The sequence below is a fragment of the Urocampus carinirostris genome, chromosome 19, assembly GCF_059441175.1.
Source record: "Urocampus carinirostris isolate Australia breed hairy pipefish chromosome 19, RoL_Ucar_1.0, whole genome shotgun sequence".
NCBI lineage: Eukaryota > Metazoa > Chordata > Actinopteri > Syngnathiformes > Syngnathidae > Urocampus > Urocampus carinirostris.
The window spans coordinates 921454-941241 of record NC_142367.1 but is presented as its reverse complement, the minus strand read 5'-3'; the positions used below and the strand labels follow the sequence as shown (position 1 = coordinate 941241).

General features: G+C 42.0%; 1 protein-coding gene across 2 annotated transcripts in view; it reads right to left on the bottom strand.

Moving 5' to 3' along the window:
• ca10a (carbonic anhydrase 10 (inactive)a) overlaps positions 1-19788 on the bottom strand; it is a 43465-nt gene that overhangs the window by 7614 nt on the left and 16063 nt on the right. Inside the window, exons 5-9 of one of the 2 annotated variants that reach the window (XM_088322940.1) lie at positions 18804-18899; positions 18608-18680; positions 16606-16760; positions 11445-11622; positions 238-8297 (exon numbers count right to left, since the gene is read on the bottom strand). In XM_088322940.1, the coding sequence (XP_088179066.1) occupies positions 8275-8297; positions 11445-11622; positions 16606-16760; positions 18608-18680; positions 18804-18899 (525 nt within the window). In that variant the 3' untranslated portion in view covers positions 238-8274. Of the gene's footprint in view, positions 1-237; positions 8298-11444; positions 11623-16605; positions 16761-18607; positions 18681-18803; positions 18900-19788 lie in introns of those variants that run through there. The other variant, XM_088322939.1, reaches the window with a different exon arrangement.

Below are 19788 nucleotides of genomic sequence, written 5' to 3'. Positions count from 1 at the left end.
GAGGCTCCCGATGCTTTGATTCGGGACTGGATGATTTCTATTCAGTTGTATTGTAGGAAGTTAGGACGAGCTTTTCCCCATTTTGGGTGTGAATGGAAAATTTTCTTCGTCGTTCAATATCAGGTTGCATCAATTATTTGTGTCAGGGACGCCTCCCTGGAATAGCGCCTTCGGAAACTAATTGACCCTTTGCCCACACGTGACCAAACCACGTGACAACGCAATGACAGGCGGCAGTCAAGTCAAGAATGTTTATTTGTATAGCCCTCAGTCACAAAAATTATCAAAGGGCTGTATAGACCACAGGCTACTAATATACCATCCCCTGATCTACTACCTACAAGCGAATAACAAACTCAAAAACTTCAGAATGAGGAAATGAAGAAACCTTGAGAAAGGGCCACACGTAAGGTAATCCCCCTTCCAGGGTGACCAGGCTGAATGATACAAGGACAAAAACGGACGATACACAAACATAATCCACACTAAATATAGGTAATAACAGAATGTCTTGTTGACAGCCTTCTGAGGTCAACATCATTTATAAGCTATACATTAAAAGTGTGTTTAAGCCTAGATTTCAACACTTCCACTGAGGTTGCAGTTCAAATCTCAGAGGGCAGAGCTTTCCACAGCACCAGGGTCTGCTTTCGAACATGCTGTATTCGTCTTGGATCTTGGATCACTAGTCGACCAGCATTTTCAAAGCAAAGGCAGGAACATAGTAAACAGTACTCCCCATGGCTGAAGCCAGTAAACAGTAGACAACGAAAACAAAAAAGCTATACTATTCAAAACCATTGGCAATGACTGTCAAACAAGGTGGGTCACTATGTCGAAAGAGCGCTATTTAGAGAAACTGAGGATAGCAGGGCTAGCTACCGACCCATGTCGTCTTCCTCCTGACATAATCACAGATCTTACCAAATCTTCCAGTCTGCCTGACTTCATCCACACAATCTGTAAATGGAGTATTCTCATACACAGTTGCTGATATAAAAGCTTGTAAAACTGGATGCGTACCAGTTCTTCATGGCTAGTTTGGTTACCGGTAGGTTACGTGTGCTACGCTGACATGGAGGTACCTTACAATTGCAAAGGTCAGACACTAATGCTATCTATGTATGCTAATACGTGTTATCCAGGTTTCATGTTTAGACGGACTGTAAGTGAAAGCTGCGCAATCTGTTCATACGTTATGGTCATTTTGAATAGGCCAATGCGTTTATTCACAGCAGACATCAGACACACTCAGGTACAGTAGCACCAGAAATCTTGTGCAAAATGATTCAGCCCCATCAAGTTAATACTTTGTAGCGCCACCTTTTGCTGCGATTACAGCTGCAGGTCGCTTGGGGTATGTCTCTATCAGTTTTGAACATCAAGAAACTGATATTTTTGCCCATTCCTCCTTTCAAAACAGCTCAAGCTCAGTGAGGTTGGATAGAAAGTGTTTGTGAACAGCAGTTTTCAGTTCTTTCCAACACATTAATATTTTTGGGGGTGAACAATTCCATTGTAGCTTTGGTTTTATGTTTTGGATCATTGTCTTGTTGGAAGACCAATCTCCGTCCCAATCTCAGGTCTTTTGCGGACTCCATCAGGTTTTCTTCCAGAATGGTCCTGTATTTGGCTCCATCCATCTTCCCATCAATTTTAACCATCTTCCCTGTCCTACTGAAGAAAAGCAGGCCCAAACCATGATGCTGCAACCACCATGTTTGACTGTAAGGATGGTGTGTTGAGGGTGATGAGCTGTGCTGCTCTTGCGCCAAACATAATGTCTCACATTGTTGCCAAAAAGTTCGATCTCATCTGACCGGAGCACCTTCTTCCACATGTTTGGCGTGTCTCCCAGGTGGCTTGTGGCAAACTTTAAATGACACTTTTTATGAATATATTTGAGAAATGGCTTTTTTCTTGCCACTCTTCCATAAAGGCCAGATTTGTGCGGTACACGACTGATTGTTGTCCCATGGACAGATTCTCCCACTTCAGCTGTCGACCTCTGCAGTTCATTCAGAGTGATCATGGGCCTCTTGGCTGCGTCTCTGTTTTCTCCTTGTATGAGCTGAAGGTTAAGGGGGACGGCCCGATCTTGGTAGATTTGCAGTGGTCTGATGCTCCTTCCATTTCAATATTATTGCTTGCGCAGTGCTCCTTGGGATGTTTAAAGTTTGGGAAATCTTTTTTTTAATCCAAATCCAGCTTTAAACTTCTCTACAACACTCTCGGACCTGCCTCGTGCGTTCCTTGTTCTTCATGTTGCTCTCTGCGCTTTAAACAGACCTCTGTAATTATCACGGTGTAGGTGCATTTATACAGACACTTGATTACACACAGGTGGATTCCATTTATCATCGTTAGTCATTTTGTCCCCCACCATGGTCCGCTGTGTGTCGTAAGAGGCGACTAAAGTGGAGGGAGCGAAGGGACTGGGGATCCTCTCCTCTCTATCTCTACTCCCTGAGAGACAGCAAGGTAAAGAAAGGGGCGCAGGAGACCGAAGTGGCTAGTTATAGGGTCATTAAATGTGAGAGGATGTAGAAGTAAAGCGACCTAGTGGAAGAACGAGATCGGAAGGAAGATGACTAAAAGGAAGGTTGATGTGTTAGCCTTGGGTGAAACAAAGATGAAAGGAAAGGTTGAATTACAGCTTGGAGGTATGTATGGTAGAAGGTCTGGAGTGACGGGTGGAAATGCTAGAGAAGGAGTAGCTGTGCTTGTGAGTGAGAAAGCAAAGGAAAAACTGGTGGAGTGGAAAGAGATATCTTCCAGATTGATGTGGGGGAGGTTGAAGTGGGGTGTAGAAGTATGGATGTTTATTAGTGCAAACGGACCTGGTTCAGAAAGAAGCGCTGAGGAGAGGAGTTCTGGAAGGACTTGTCCGAATGTGTGGCAAGTGCGAAAGAAGGGTGGAAAGTGGTAATACTAGGTGACCTGAATGCTAGAGTGGGTGATGAAACGGAAGAAATTGATTGAGTTATGTGTGGAAAATGAGATTGTGATGTGATTGGAAATACATTGTTTAAAAAGAGGGACGCGAATAAGCATACCTTTGTCAGAGTGGATAGTGGCAAGATGGTGGACAGAGCACTGATGGATTATGTAGTGGTTAAGAAAGGGATGTTAAGTAGATTGTTGGATGTGCATGTTTACAGAGGTGAAATGAGTGGTATGTCTGATCATTTTTATGTGGAAGGAAAACTGAGAATAGATGGATCGTGGAGGGCTAGTTATAAGAAGAGTGTGAGGGAAGAGGTGAAAATGTCAGAGTTGAATAAGGCAGAAAAGGAAATAGAGTTTAAAGAGAGGATAAGGGAAGAGTATGAATGGGTTAGTAGAAGAGAAATGGAGAGTGTGGAAATTAAATGGAAGTGGTTTAAAGAGTCAGTGTTGAGGAGTGCAAAAGAAGTGTATGGAATGAGAAAAGTTGGTCGAGGTATTAGGAAAGGAAGTGAATGATGGAATAATATGGTATCAGAGGCTGTGACAGAAAAGAGACGTGCCTTTGAGGAGTGGCTGCAAGATAAGAGTGGCGATGCGTATGAAAGATATAAAGTGAAGAAAAGGTTGGTAAAAGCGGAAGTGGAAGCAGCGAAAAGAAAAGCAAATGATGAATGGTGTCGAAAGATAGGAGTGAACTTTGAGGAAAGGAGATAAGTGTTCTGGAAAGAAGTGAAAAGAGTAAGAAACAGTGAGTCTGGAAAGGAAGAGAAAGTGAAAGATAAGGATGGTAGTGCAGTCAGGACGAGATGGGCAGAGTATTTTGAGGAGTTGCTAAATGTGGAGGATGGGAGAAAAGTGAGTCGAGGTGATCGATAGTATGGAGAGAACGCCCGTGTTGGGTGATTTAAATGTGAAGCTTGTGGAAACATAGGAGGTGCAAGAGGCAGTGAAAGAAATGAAAGGGGGGAAGGCACCTGGGTTGGATGGTTGTACTGCTGAATGCCTGAAAAAGGTAGCACAGCTATGATTGACTGGTTAGTACGCTTGTTGAATGTATGCTTTTTAAGTGTTGTGGTTCCTGTTGATTGGTGTAGTGCATGTGTGGTGCCATGTATAAGGGTAAAGGTCATAAGTATGATTGTAGCAATTCGAGAGGTATCAGTTTGTTGTCTGTGGAAGAGTCTTGATTAAGAGAGTGAGAGAAAGAACGAATGAGGTGGTGATGGAGGAGCAGAGTGGTTTCAGGAAAGGAAGAGGATGTGTGGATCAGGTGTTTGCAGTAAGTTGTTGAAGAGTTTTTATATGAACAGCAGAGCATGTGTAAGAGTAGGGAGTGAGACAAGTGAGTGATTCCCTGTGTTGACTGGTGTGTGACAGGGGTGTGTGATGTCACCATGGCTGTTTAATGTGTACATGGATGGTCTGGTGAGAGGTGAATGCAAGAGTATTTGGCAGAGGTGTAGACATGATGGACAACAGTGGAACAGTGTGGCAGGTAAGTCAGTTGTTGTTTGCAGATGACACAGCGCTTGTAGCTGATTCTGAAGAAACATTGAGAAGGTTGGTAGCGGAGTTTGGAAGAGTATGTGATAGGCGTAAGTTATGTGTCAATGTTGGTGATGAAGTGTTCACGTGACGGAGTGGGCATGACGTTAGAAATCAGGTTGCGTGGACAGGTGCTGGAAGAAGTTGAAAGCTTTAGGTACTTGGGTTGTGATGTGGCTGCAGTTGGTGGAATGGAGTTTGAGGTATTGCACAGAGTGAATCAAGGAAGCAAGGTTTTGGGTGCTCTGAGGAGAGTGATGAACAACAAGAGTATGAGAATAGATGTTAAGAGGGGACTGTATGAGAGTGTTATTGTGCCGACTGTGTTGTATGGTGCAGAGACTTGGAGCCTGATAGTCAACATTGAATCATTCAGAGATCCTCACTGAACTTCTGGGCAGAGTTTGCTGTACTGAAAGTAAAGGGGCCTTATAATTTTGCACACCCGCTTTTTCGTTTTTTTATTTGTTAAAAAGGTTTGAAATATCCAATAAAGTGTGTTCCACTTCAGGATGGTGTCCCACATATTGTTGATTCTTCACAAGAAATTACAGTTTTATATCTTTATGTTTGAAGTCTGAAATGTGGCAAAGGATTACAAAGTTCAAGGGGGCCAAATAGTTTCGCAAGCCAATGTATACCTAGTTGAAATCAAATTGCTCAGAAATACATAATACGCACAATGTAAAAAATGCATGCTGAAAATCATGAAGTGCTGTACTTTAAGGGGGTTCAGTCACTCCGGTTCATCAAAAAGGATATGATAGAATACTAAATTAGGCTTGAACGTTGCCGGTTCGCACAGCCCACCGCACAGCAAGAAATTACCATTGTAAAAAAATGGTAGTTTTATTCTTCTGTGGTGGTAATTGATATTTGTTTTACCTCAACTACTTAATCAACTGCCTTCCATGATGACGCTCCGGGTAATGCAATGTGACATCACGTGCAAAGGGTCAATAGAGAAACAGCTCCTGTCTGAGAGCGCTCATTTTTTCCAAAAAGGGTGCAAACGTTTTCCTTGCAATGCTCATTTTTTAAAGCTCAAATGAAGTCAACAGTGTACCGTATTTTCCAGATTATAGGGTGCATGAAAAACCTCAAATTGGCCAGGGATTTGAAGGTGCGCCTTATATCCCGGTGTGTGTTACATATAGCAAAGTATGGTGGATAAGTGTGATTTAAAACAATACTTGCGCTTGTTATAGACCCTTTGATAGCCTCCAGTGTGACATCACAAGCTAGATGCAAAACAATAATTGCGCTGGTTTGAAAACAGAGGAAAAGAACATTGACGTTTTACAGAATCCTAGCAGACTCTACTGATACCCCCAAAAGAGAAAGTTGTTGTTAAATGCATTAAAGAAAGAAGAATGGACCGAGGCACTCATCATAAATACTCGGAAAAAAGAAACATTTATGATTCGAGTCCATATTACTTATTATGTAGGCAAAGTATCTGGTTATGTTCTTGGTTCAGCTAACGGTATCCTTGTAAACACTGCGTGGGTCAAAATTAGAATGAAGCACGCATTGCAAACAATTGTTGGGCAAATATAAAAATGTTTAAAAAGGAATGTTAAAAAAAAAAAAAATACATGAATAATTAAATGTAATAAATGAATTACTTGGATTGTATGCCCAATGATCGTTTGCAACCGACACAGTTTACAAAGCTACCGTTGAAATCAAGGCTACGCTGTCATGATTACTGATGTGAATCACCTGCGCCCGCTCCTTTGGTGCCAATTGCCTTGGACTCCGATTGGCTCCCTGTCCCTATTTAAACCCACTCCTTTCTGTTACCTGTTGTCAGTCCGTATGCGAACCTCAGTGTACACTAGGCAAGCCTTTTTTGCGACCCTGACTCGATCCGTTTTTGATCCTGATCATGTCTACTCTCCCGTCCCGGCTTTCAACATTTTTGTCCTCAACCTTGTCTACTCTCCTTTCCTGGCTTACGACTCGCTTAGGACCCTGACCACGTTTTTGCTCTCCTCGTTTTTCCCATTCCCAACACCGACATCGCTCGCCACGGAAGTCCCACTTCCGCGCTCAGAGCGACCTGCTTCCCACGCCAAGCGAACTCCGATTTGGGCACAGCCCTTCCGCTTTCCTTTAATAAAACTTGTGAAAAACGTTACGCAAGTGGGTCCTGTCTCCCTTCTGGTCTTGACATATGCGTAGTTAGCTGAAGCTAAGAAAATAAAAAGATACTTTGCCTACGTAATAGGTATAATGGACTTGATAGCAACAATCATAAAAATTTACTTACTCTTATTTGTTATGAAGTGTGTCCTGCAAACCCAACATATTTTGATGAATGTCTCTGTCCAGACTTTTCGTTTTCATGCACAACTCTCTTCTTTCCTTGATCAGTGTTCTTTGGGATCCTGTAAAACTTCAATTTAGGTCACTAACGTTTTTTCTCTGATTCTGGCACACAAACACGCAACATGAAGACAACTCGAAGCTATGATAGCGTTCTTTTCCTCTGTCTTTTAACTAGTGCCATTACTCTTTTACCTCCAAGCTAAGCCCCGCCCACCCGATACATTACAATGATTACAGACAAATCACAGGGTCTTTAGTATGGAAAATAAAGTACAATCATTTTACCCGTCAACAAAAGTGAGGACACTCATATGGGAAAATGTGAAGATTTGGCCGCTGGCGTGATTACATTTTCCCCAAAATAGCAAATCTGTAAAAGTCAAAACCGGGCCACAGTCCACTTTGAACACAGTTTAGCCTTTTAGACACGGGACATTCCACACAGGATCACAATCTCTATGTCATAGTTGTATTGAAAATTACCAAAAAGAAGCTCAGAAAGGCTTTAAAATGTCTTTGTGTAATGGTTTGGTGCCTGCACTACCTTTTTTTTTCAAAATACCCCATATTCCTCCCCTCCTCACTTTTCTTCTGTCCAGGTGTTTTCCATTAGACAATTATCCACCTCTACTATGAATACCCCGGGCTCCCACCTCACAGTGTTGAACTGTTTTGATTCCTGAAGACGTTCACTCGCCAGAACGACAAGCATCTCGCACCATAACCTCCTTTGTCAATTCCCAATCACATCACAATCTCATTTTCCACACATAACTCAATCAATTTCTTCCGTTTCATCACCCACTCTAGCATTCAGGTCACCTAGGGAGTTCACCCACTCCAAGACCTGCCACTCCAACAAACTTCTTCAGTTCCTTCTTTGTCCCATGTTTGTCTACTGAAGCCATCTTTCTTAAAGGTACTCCCAATCTTCCCATTACAAATTTTATTCACGCCAAGACCCATTCTCTATATTCCCTCGCAAGTCACCCTCTCAAGACCTTCTGCTCGGCAGTTTCGGTCCCACGACCCGTTCCTGCAGGAAGGTGTTTTGTTGCTGTTACATTTTCGCCCCCCATAGTAGAGTTTGTTCACTTCCCCTGTTTCATGTCTCTTTGTGTCCTGCATTTGGGTCTGTTTGACACCTCCCAAGACTTTGTTAAGACAGTTTAACGCAACGTGTAAGCAGTTCATCAAAAAACAAAAAAAGGAAGAGACTCCAGATCACAGTTGCTTTGGCTGCTATGGGGTGAACTTCTAAGACCATCAAAAAAGTCCCTCTGCTCGTAAATGCAGCGGTCATTGCAACCTTTCGGCACAAAGGTGAAAAAAAAACGCTTTGGGGAAATATTGGACAGCAAATACGTTGGGGTTTCCAAAAGTAGAAAAGGAGCCAAAATTTCTGATCCAATCGGGCGTTGAGATGCTGTCCCGCATGTCAGGCTTCTAATTTAACAACCATCCGTTCACTGAAAAAGAAAGAAAGGAAGTCATCAGATGAATTGAGAACTGTCGGCGCTGCACGGAACGGAACCGCTAATGTAGTTTCTACTTCAGATGTTTTTGACTTGATTCTAAAACAGTTGAGAAGAAGAAGTCTTTTATATGCATAAGAAGCATTTTACTGCAGATGAAGTACTTTGTACTTTATTTTGTACTGTTAAAAGTTTTACAGTGTAGTTTTATTTATTAACACTTGACTTCTTTTCCATGAATTTATGCAGTGAAAGATTTTTCAGTTCTGACATGGTTCAAAGCTTTGGGGGGTGCGCAAACCACAACCCGTGAACCACATGTGCCCGTCAGGCTTATTTAGGTCAAAAATTGTCATGATTACTGGTGTGACTCACCTGTGCCCGCTCATTTGGTGCCAACCGTCACGGGTTCTGATTGGCTCCCTGTCACTATTTGAACCCAGTCCTGTCAGTCCCCTGCTGTCAATCCGACTGCGGACCTCAGTGTATACTAGGCAAGCCTTTTTCGACCCTGACTCCACCTGTCCCGTTTTTGCTCCCGTCTGTCTCCGGCTACGATCCGTTTTGATCCTGACTACGTCTACTTTCCCGTTCTGGCTTAGGACTCGTTTCCGACCACGCTTTGCTCTCCCAGTCCCGGCTACCGACCAGTTTTTCCGTCCCTGACACCGCCATCGCTCGCTACGGAAGATCCACTTCTGTGTTCGGATCACAGTCCGAATCTGAGAGCAACATGCTTCCTGGGTCCAGCGAACACTGGATCGTGGGCACAGCACATCCTCGTTCTTTCAATAAAACGTGCGGCAAACGTCACACAATTGGGTCCTTCTTCCATTCTGGTCCTGACAAAAAAATGACCTTAAAAATGAGCCTCAAGACTTTTAAAGGGACAGTGTGAATAATTTGGGGCCTCCTAGTTGTACAAAACTAAAACATTAATTTGAAAATTAGGCCAAAATACTCTAACTATAATACCAATATTTTACTGTTATTTTTTTATTTAAAAAGAATCATAGGTCAAGAAATTTGTATTGCTTTTACATAAGTGGAACCCCTACCTAAGTTGCCGCCATGTTTGTCTGCCATGTTGTTGCTTGCTGTTGCACTGGTTTCTGTTCGCATTAGACAAGAGTGTTATATAGAGGTCAAATATTACACACTAGGGATTTAAGTAACTGCAGGAGGGAGACAAATTTTAAGTGGTATAATTATATTAATACAGTGGCTTGCGAAACTATTTGGCCCCCTTTATCTTCGTGACCTTTTGCCACATTTCAGACCTCAAACATAAAGATATAAAACTGTAATTTCTTGTGAAGAATCAACCATAAGTGGGACACAATCATAAAGTGGAACACACTTTATTAGATATTTCAAACTTTTTTTAACAAATAAAAACAAAAAGTGGGTTTGCAAAATTATTCAGCCCCATTGAGTTAATAATTTGTAGCGCCACCTTTTGCTGCGATTACAGCTGCAAGTCGCTTGGGCTATGTCTCTATTGGTTTTGCACATCGAGACACTGATATTTTTGCCCATTCCTCCCTGCATAACAGCCCGAGCTCAGTGAGGTTGGATGGAAAGCGTTTGTGAACGGCAGTTTCATTTCATTCCACAGATTCTCAATTGGATTGAGGTCTGGACTTTGAATTGGCCATTCTAACACCTTGATGTTTTTGGTGAACCATTCCATTGTAGTTTTTGCTTTATGTTTTGAATCATTGTCTTCTTGGAAGACAAATCTCCGTCCCAGTCTCAGGTCTTTTGCGTACTCGATCAGGTTTTCTTCGAGAATGGTCCTGTATTTGGCTCCATCCATCTTCCCGTCAATTTTAACCATCTTCCCCGTCCCTGCTGAAGAAAAGCAGGCCCAAATCATGATGCTTCCACCTCCATGTTTGACTGTGGGGATGGTGTGTTGAGGGTGATGAGCTGTGCTGCTTTTACGCCAAACAGAACGTCTTGCATTGTTGCCAAAAATTTCGATTTTGGTCTCATCTGACCAGAGCACCTTCTTCCACATGTTTGGTGTGCCTCCCAGGTGGCTTGTGGCAAACTTTAAATGACACTTTTTAGGGATATCTTTAAGAAATGTCTTACTTATTGCCACTCTCCCATAAAGGCCAGATTTGTGCAGTACACGACTGATTGTTGTCCCATAGACAGATTCTCCCACTTCAGCCTTAGACCTCTGCAGTTCATCCAGAGTGATCATGGGCCTCTTGGCTGCTTCCCTCCTGGTATGAGCTGGAAATTTAGGGGGACAGCCCGATCTTGGTAGATATGCAGTGGTCTGATGCTCCTTCCATTTCAATATTATTGCTTGCACAGTGCTCCTTGGGATGTTTAAAGCTTGGAAAATCTTTTTGTATCCAAATGCAGCTTTAAACTTCTCCACAACAGTACCTCGGACCTGCTTGGTGTGTTCCTTGTTCTTCATGATGCTCTCTGCGCTTTAAACAGAACTATGAGACTATCACAGTGAAGGTGCATTTATAGAGAGACTTGATTACACACAGGTGGATTACATTTATCAGCGTTAGTCATTTAGATCAACATTGAATCATTCAGAGATCCTCACTGAATTTCTTGACAGAGTTTGCTGCACTGAAAGTAAAGGGGCTGAATGATTTTGCACCCCAACTTTTTCGTTTTTTATTTGTTAAAAAAGTTTAAAATATACACTAAAGTGTGTTCCACTTCATGATTGTGTCCCACTTATTGTTGATGCTTCACAAGAAAATACAGTTTTGTATCTTTATGTTTGAAGTCTGAAATGTGGCAAAAAGTCACAAAGTTCAAGAGGGCCAAATAGTTTCGCAAGCCAATGTATGGAACACAGGCTCTGGCATTAGTATTATTTAAGGGATTTGATCAAATCTTCAAATGGCACACAGTGAAATAAAATGAAAAATTAGCTTTTGTCTGGAGAGTGGGTGTGGTGGTTTTGTTGACTTTAGTCTTAAAATATAAGGTGTTGCTCTCTTTCAAAAAAAAAAAATCAAAATATTTTGCTTTTATGGCACTTTAGGTCAAAATTGCCCTAAGCCCATGGTCTTCAGGAAAAAAAGTATTTTGAAAATGCTGTCAAAAGCTCTTTTGTCGACACTCTATCGTGGCTATCAGGAGAATGAGACCCACCTCTGTACTGTAGCCTGTGGACGCGGTTGTTGGGGCAACCTTTGCCTCCCCGCAGGCTGAAGTTGATGTTGGTGCGGATGCATCGGTTGATGAGCGGCTGGATGGGTCGCACATTGTCGCTCATGCTCAGGAATATCTGAGATGGTTGGTTCTGGCTCAGGAGGCGCAGTGAATGCATCTGGATTAGGGGACATGTTATTTCAGTTGAGACCTCCTCAACATAGCGGAAGTACTCATGGAGTTCTCATCCGAGGCATTGTCTTTCTTGGAGTGTTAGGAATAACACCGTTCTTCTTTCAGGAACTGGGTAATCTAACTGATTATGTTTCTCGTAGTTACTACGTCGTTTCTGTTACTTGCAGTCAAAAGTGTTGCGTTGCGAACGTTTATGAGCGTGTTTACGTATGTTTTTGTGCGTGTTTGTACACGTTTTTGTGTTTATGTACGTTTTTGCGCGTTTTTACACACGTTTTTGTGCATGTAATGTTAATTTTTGCTCGTGTTTTTTGCACGATTGTTGTGCGTTACGTTCGTGTTGTGTGTCTACGTACATTTTGTGTGTTTACAGACATTTTATGCATTTACGTGTCATGATTACTGATGCGAGGCACCTGAGTCGGCTCCTTTGGCGCCAACTGCCTCGGACGCTGATTGGCTGTTTATCTCTTTTTAAAACCCTATCTTCCTGTCACCGGTTGTCAGTCTGTCTGCGAACCTCAGCCCACGGTAGGCAAGCCCTTTTCGACCCTGACTCTATCCTGTCCTGATTCCCATTTGATTCCTGGCGCCGACTCCTTTTCTGAACTCGATTACATTTCTGCTCCACCGTCCCAGCCATCGGTCTGTTTTTCCTCCGCTCTCGACACTGCCTTCGCTGGCCACGGAAGTGCCACTTCCGCATTTTAATTGATCTGCTACCCGTGACCGACGATCACCGGATCGTGGGTGCAAGCCCTTTCGTCCTTCTAAATAAAACTGAGTAAAACGAACGCAAGTGGGTCCTTTCTAAGTTTCTGGTCTTTGACATTACGTACCTTTTTATGTGCGTGTTCACAGCTGCTCTGTGTGTTTAAGTACGTTTTTGGGGGTGGGTTTACACAGGTTTTGTGTGTGTGTGAGTTTACATATGTTTTTGTGTTTGTGTTTACGTATGTGTTGTACGTGTTTACTGACATTTATGTCCATGTTCCTGTAGGTTTTGTTTGTTTACGCACGTTTTTGTGCATTTACGTATGTTTTTGTGCGTGTTTACATACGTATGTTTGCATGTTTATGTACAGTGCATCCGGAATTTTTCCACATTTTGTTATGTTACAGCCTCATTCCAAATTGTATTAATTTTAAATAAGATCATCGAGTGCTGGTGGAAAACATCGAAGCGCACAGGGAGCGCAGTTGCTGTGTTTTGTGGAAAGGTGGCTCATGTTTAGCATTCGGGACGCTAACGTGTAGCCACCCGGAGCTATCCGGCTTCAACGCCGCTATACAGAGACACGAAAGCTGGGGGAATCCGAGAGGAGGCGGACTTGCTAACACGAGGTGGTGTATCCCTGGATTTTCACAAAGAAAAGATTTACATCTGCCGCAGGGATGTCGAACTTTTGGACTAGCATGACGTCATCCACTCCGCTACAAGCACCCCTAGGGCATCATGTTAATCTATTAATAAACAACGGGGTAGACTGCTGGAAGTGTGAATTTCCCTACGGGGATGAATAAAGTATCTATCTATCTATCTAATCTCTTATCTCAAAATTCTACACAAAATACTCCATTATGACAATGTGAAAAAGTTTTTTTTTTTAACTTTTTTTGAATTTATTAAAAATAGAAGACTAAGAAATCACATTTACATAAGTGTACATCTTTTTTCTACTGGTCATCCTTGAGATCTTTTTACAGCTTAATTGGAGTCCACCTGCAGTAAATTCAGTTGATTGGACATGATTTGGAAAGGCACACACCTGTCCATATAAGGTCCCACAGTTTAGTGTGCATGCCAGAGCACAAACACCAAGCATTAAGTCAAAAGAACTGTCTGTAGACCAGCGAGACAGGATTGTCTTGAGGCACAAATCTGGGGAAGGATACAGAAAAAGTTCTGCTGCTTTGAAGCTCCCAATGAGCACAGTGGCCTGTCAGAGCTCCAGCGTTCCTCTGTGGAGAGGGGAGAGCCTTCCAGAAGGACAACCATCTCTGCAGCATTCCACCAATCAGGCCTGTATGGTAGAGTGGTCAGACGAAAGCCACTCTTCAGTAAAAGGAACATGGAAGCCCGTCTGGAATTTGCCAAAAAGCACCTGAATGACTCTCAGACCATGAGAAACAAAATTCTCTGGTCTGATGAGACAAAGATTGAACTCTTTGGTGTGAATGCCAGGCGCCATGTTTGGAGGAAACCAGGCACCGCTCATCACCAGGCCAATACCATCCCTACAGTGAAGCATGGTGGTGGCAGCATCATGCTGTGGGGATGTTTTTCAGCAGCAGGAACTGGCAGACTAGTCAGGATAGAAGGAAAAATGAATGCAGCAATATATAGAGATATCCTGGATGACAACCTGCTCTAGAGCGCTCTTGACCTCAGGCTGGGGCGAAGGTTCATTTTTCAGCAGGACAATGACCCAAAGCACACAGCCAAGATCTCAAAAGATTGGCTTCAGAACCACTCCGTGAATGTCCTGGAGTTGCCCAGCCAGAGTCCAGACTTGAATCCGATCGAAAATCTCTGGAGAGATCTGAAAACGGCTGTGCATAAACCTCTCCTATCCAACCTGATTGAGCTTGAGAATTATTGCAAAGAAGAATGGGCAAAACTGCCTAAAGATAGGTGTGCTAAACTTGTGGGATCATATTCAAAAAGACTTGAAGCTGTATTTGCCGCCAAAGGTGTAGTATTAAGCAAACGCTGTGAATACTTATGTAAATGTGATTTATTAGTTTTCTATTTTTAATTAATTCAAAAAAAGAAAAAAAAACGTTTTCACATTGTCATAATGGAGTATTTTGTGTAGAATTTTGAGATAAGAGATTAAATTAATACAATTTGGAATGAGGCTGTACCATAACAAAATGTGGAAAAAGTGAAGCGCTGTGAATACTTTCCGGATGCACTGTAAATGCTTATTTATTTATTTAGTTATTTTATTATATAGTTTACTGAATGAATTGAAGAAACTACCAGCCGTTGTGAGTCGGAGAAAGAGAGAGAAGGATTGAGAAAGGGGACAGAGTGAAAGAGGAAGAGAAATTGATTAGTTAGTCGCTTAAAATATACATATACACTATATATATATATATATATATATATATATATATATATATATATATATATATATATATATGTAATATATATATATATATATATATATTATATACATATACACATATGTGTGTGTATATACACATATATACACATTTATACACATATACACACTTTAAGTGTCGGATAAATCTGTTGCTGGTGAGGTGCAATAAATATTTCAAGGTTCTACATCACAAATTCCTCTCAGTTTTTCTTTATTTAATTGACTCGAATACGGCTCAGGAAATTTAAAATTCTTCGGCATACAACAACTTGAATTAAAAGTAAAGGAAATAAATTACTTTCCCTGGTAACTAGCTACTTTAACTATAAAGTAATTTGGTTACTAACTCAATTATTTTTTGGAAGAAGCAGTCAATAAGTGTAACTGATTACATGCCCAACACTGGTGTTTATATGTACCGACAAACTCCAAATACATCTCATGCACCGCATAATTTTACCCTATTGATATTCTCCCTATACACTTACATCCAAGCCGTATTTACAGCTGTAAAATAAAGTACAGAAATCAAAGGGTTTAGTTTATATGTGCATATTTGGTTGTGTCTCACCAGAAGCAAATGGTAGGAAGTTGGTGGGGAGGAGGCGTGGCTTATACAAGAACAAACCAATTGAACAAACGTAAGCACAGAATGTACAATAAATGTGTTCTGATTTTGGTATTTTTATTTGTAAAATGATTTTTGCCCAAACAAAACGCCTGGAAAAATGAAAACATCTTGAACAGTACCTACAAATGGATAAGGAATTCTTCAAGTGGTTTGAATTCCATGAAATAAAATCAATATGTCTTGGCCAAGAGTTTGGTTACAACCTCTCAAGATTGCAAAAGCAAATAAATATGAATGGTTCACCGATCCCACGTTTTCTTCTATCTCTTTTATTATGTGGCTATATTCAAGCAGTTTCAGGGGATTGGCTCTAATGTAAGTAATAAGTACATGCGGTAATTTGTAATGTGTAACGCGCAACTCTTGTGCGACTGTTGGGTGACAATAATCCAGGGGATAACTAAATTACTTCATAAATAAAGTAACTGTGACGTATTACTTTTTCTCAATAATGTGACCAACAGAATTCTCTCCCGTCTTTGACAAATACGGCGGAAGCCTGGCTTACCCGGAGTTCTCTGGTCCGTGACCGTACAGGTCTGAGCATGATGAAAAAACACAAAATGGACTTGGAGTGTCTCGGCTGTGTTAGTTTGCAAGCTGTCAAGATTGCACAAATTAAGAATAATGAAGATTTTATTGCTTCCACAGGTTGTTTTACACGTGTTTTTAATTTATTTTATTTTGTGGTTAATATTAAAGGTGGGAAGCATGGCAGCACAGTGGTTAGCACGTGTGTGGCACAGTTCTGAGGTCATGAGATCAAACCTTCCTGTGTGGAGTTTGCATGTTCTCCCCGTGCCTGTGTGGGTTTTCCCCGGGCACTCCAGTTTCCTCCCACATTCCAAAGACATGTATATCAGGTTAATTGGCTGGTCCAAATTGTCCCTAGGTATGTGCCTCTTGTTTTATGTTTGGTAATCTACTGTAATTTTAACATGTATTTGTTTCATGTTCTGATGTTTTTCTATGATTTATTAAACAAAAATATCAAACTTTTGCGGGGCTTGGAATGGATTCGCGCATTTACATGCAAAAGGCGCCTCTACTTACAAATGTTTCAGATTACAAAGCTACTCCCAGAATAAATTACATTTTTGATTAAAGGTACCACTGTACTTTTTTTCCGGAACACACCCAACACTGGATTTGGGCCAACTCGCTGCCAGGAGTCTGCATTTGTCGACGAAACTGAGAGCGGTTCCGTCTTTGTTGGACTCACCTGCATGCGCGTCACGTAAACGGGCTTGTTCATTAAGATCCAGGTAGCGGTCTCGAAACATGGGGGGATGGTCATGGAGCCGTCGTAAGTGATGAAGCTGCTGGTCTCGGGGTAAATCTCTGCCACGTTCAGGCCCGTCAGGAGATAAGCATCGTCTGGATTAAGAGCAGAAAAGAGGAGAACATCTGCCTGGAGGGAGGTTGCTAAATTGCTCACACCTGAGCTCGATTTCATCTAACCCATGATCCAATCAACTATATAAGGGGTCAGTGTTGGGCACGTTATTTTAAAAAAGGAAAAAGTTCTAGTTTCTCACTAAATCTCCCAAAAAGTAACTGAATGGGTAACTAAATTGCTTTATAGTAAAACTAACTAGTTACCAGGAAAGGTATTTCCGTGACTTTCAAAAGAAGTTGCTGTTTGTCAAAGAATTTGAAATTTTATGACCAGTATTAAAGTCAGATGAATAAAGAAGAACAGACAGGTAGTTGTGTGAAAGAACCTTGTGAGATTGTCAGGACAGAACGGAAACAGGACCCACTCGTGAAACGTTTCTCACAAGTTTTATTGGAAGAAGGAGAAAGGGTTGCGCCCACGATCCGCTGATTGCTGGACGCGGGAAGCATGTCGCTCAGAACGCGGAAGTGGATCTTCCGTGGCGAGCGATGGCGGTGTCAAGAACAGAAAAACGGGTCAGTAGCAGGGACAGGAGAGCAAAAACGTGGTCGGGGTCGGAAACGAGTCGTAAGCCAGAAGAGGAGAGTAGACGTGATCAGGATCAAAAACGGGTTGAAGCCGGGGAACAAACGGGAGCAAAAACAGGTGGGAGTCAGGGCTGAAAAAGGCTTGCCTAGTGTAAACTGAGGTTCGCAGACAGACTGACAACAGGTGACAGAAAGGAGTGGGTTTGAATAGGGACAGGGAGCCAATCTGAGTCCGAGGCAGTTTGCGCCAAAAGAGCGGGCACAGGTGATTCGCATCAGTAATCATGACAGATATTTATTGCACCTCACTAGCAACGAAAATAAACAGTAAATAATAATACAATTAGTAGTAAACTGTCACGGTTGCCATTGCCATGGCGCCCAATTGGCGCCAGCTGCGGCTCGTTGACAGATTGGCTTCCCGTCTATTGAAGCTCAGTGCTCTCGCTCAATCTGTCAGTCTGTCAACGAACCTCTGCCCCGCAAGACGTGGGTTCTGAATCGGTCCCGTTTCCTGTTGATATTTCCTGTCCGGTATTGTTTCCGTTTATTTTATCCTGTTTTAATATCGGTTTCAAGTTTTGTTCCCGTCTATTTCTGTCCTGTTTGTTATTATCTCCAGTTTTCGTTCCCGTCTAGTTTGTCCAGTTTAATTTCGATATCCTGTTTCTATATCAATCCTGTCTGTCCCGTCCTGTCCGGTATCAACCCCATCTGTCGGATATCTGCTTGGGCAATTGATATCGATCTTGTCAGCCTCTGGCTTCCTATCATTTCATGCCAGACTGCTGCCTAACGTGCATGACTCCCCATTTCCCGTAAAATAAAAGGCTTGTGTGAGTAACGTCACGCGTTTGGGTCCTGATCCTGTTCTGGTTCATGACATATAGCTGATTTTCTCTTAGATTAAAAATACATTATAAGAATTTGCTGCTGTTCCATTGATTTAAAGTTCCTCCTCCATAGCAAAGTGGGTCAGCTGAAAAGGGGCCCTGCAACTCCCTGTCTGTTCTTCTATATTCAAGTGACTCAAATACTGCTCATAAAATTTCAAATTCTTTGACAGGCAACAACTTATTTTTAAAGTAACGGAAATAGTTACTGTCTCTGGTAACTAGTTACTTTTACTATAGAGTGATTGATTTTCTAACTCGGTTACATTTTGAAAGACGTAGTGAGTAACTATAACTGATTACTTTTTCAAAGCAACGTGCCCAACACTCTCGATGGTCATCCAGGAAAATAGCAAATCTCATAAAAAGAATGTTTCCCATCCAATAACACAACCAAGCGCTTACTTTTATACGTCACTCTTGTGATGATGTCTCGATTCAAGAGTCGATTCAGGAAACTGTTAGATGTTTCGGCAACCTGGAACGACGCAAAAGACATTCCACATATTTGGCATCCAATGAGCCCGATCTCGGCGCCCGTTTCCTTGGATACCCTTCTACTAAGCAAACCTTGGGCGACATCCGCAACCCTAAAACTTACTTTCATGAATATGGACACGATGACGAGTCCGTTGGGGCTCCTTGCAGCTTCCGTATAATTGGTGTACAACTCGTGGTTGTAATGAATCAGCTGAACCTGAAGGAGAGATGGCCACAAATCAATCCTTGATTCATCAGGACTTCAAATCCACCTCGCAAGAGTGCCCTTGAGTCAGTCAGCTTGCTGAAGATACTGACCCTTGTGACGTCACGTTGCCTTCACTGGCAGAATGAGAGCCACAACGGACTACAAGAAGCACTTAGTGTCTTACCTTTGCCATAATGAAGCCATGAAGAACTGGTAAGCGTCCAGACTTTAACTTGCTTTTAGATCAGCACCAATGTATTGGGGATAATCAATTTACAATATACAGGTACAGATGGCGTAGACAAAAGTCAGACAGACTGAACTATTTGGTTAGATCTGTGAATATGTCAGAAGGAAGAGAGTATGGTTTTGGTAGCTAGCCCTGTTATCCTCAGTTTCTCTGAATAGCTCTCTTTGTGCTTTCCGACAAGGTGAGCCACCTTATCCGACAGCTGCATAATATTGGTTTTACTAGTCATTGCCAATGGCAGTTTCTGAAACTCAAAAATTTATTGTACACCAGGGCAGAGAACTCTGAAAAGTTGAATGCCCAGCTATAAAGTTGCCTGCCCCATTTTTCACAACTTGAAACACAATAAGACGACTAATGGCAAAAAACCGTATTGTTGCAAAGTATTAAGGATTGATAATCAGAATACATAACAGAACAACACTTTAAAATCAAGTTAATTCTAAATCCACTTATAACATTCATTGCACATACATGACATTGCTGTTTTCCATCTGCCATCAGTATGTACCTGTACCTGTTCACTCTGCTAGCCTCTCGGAAGAGGTACTGCAGTGTGCGGTGCAGGACCACCAGGTTCCACAATAGTCTTGTCCCCCTGGCCATTAGACTGTTAAACGGTCAATCAAACACATAGTAAATCTAACT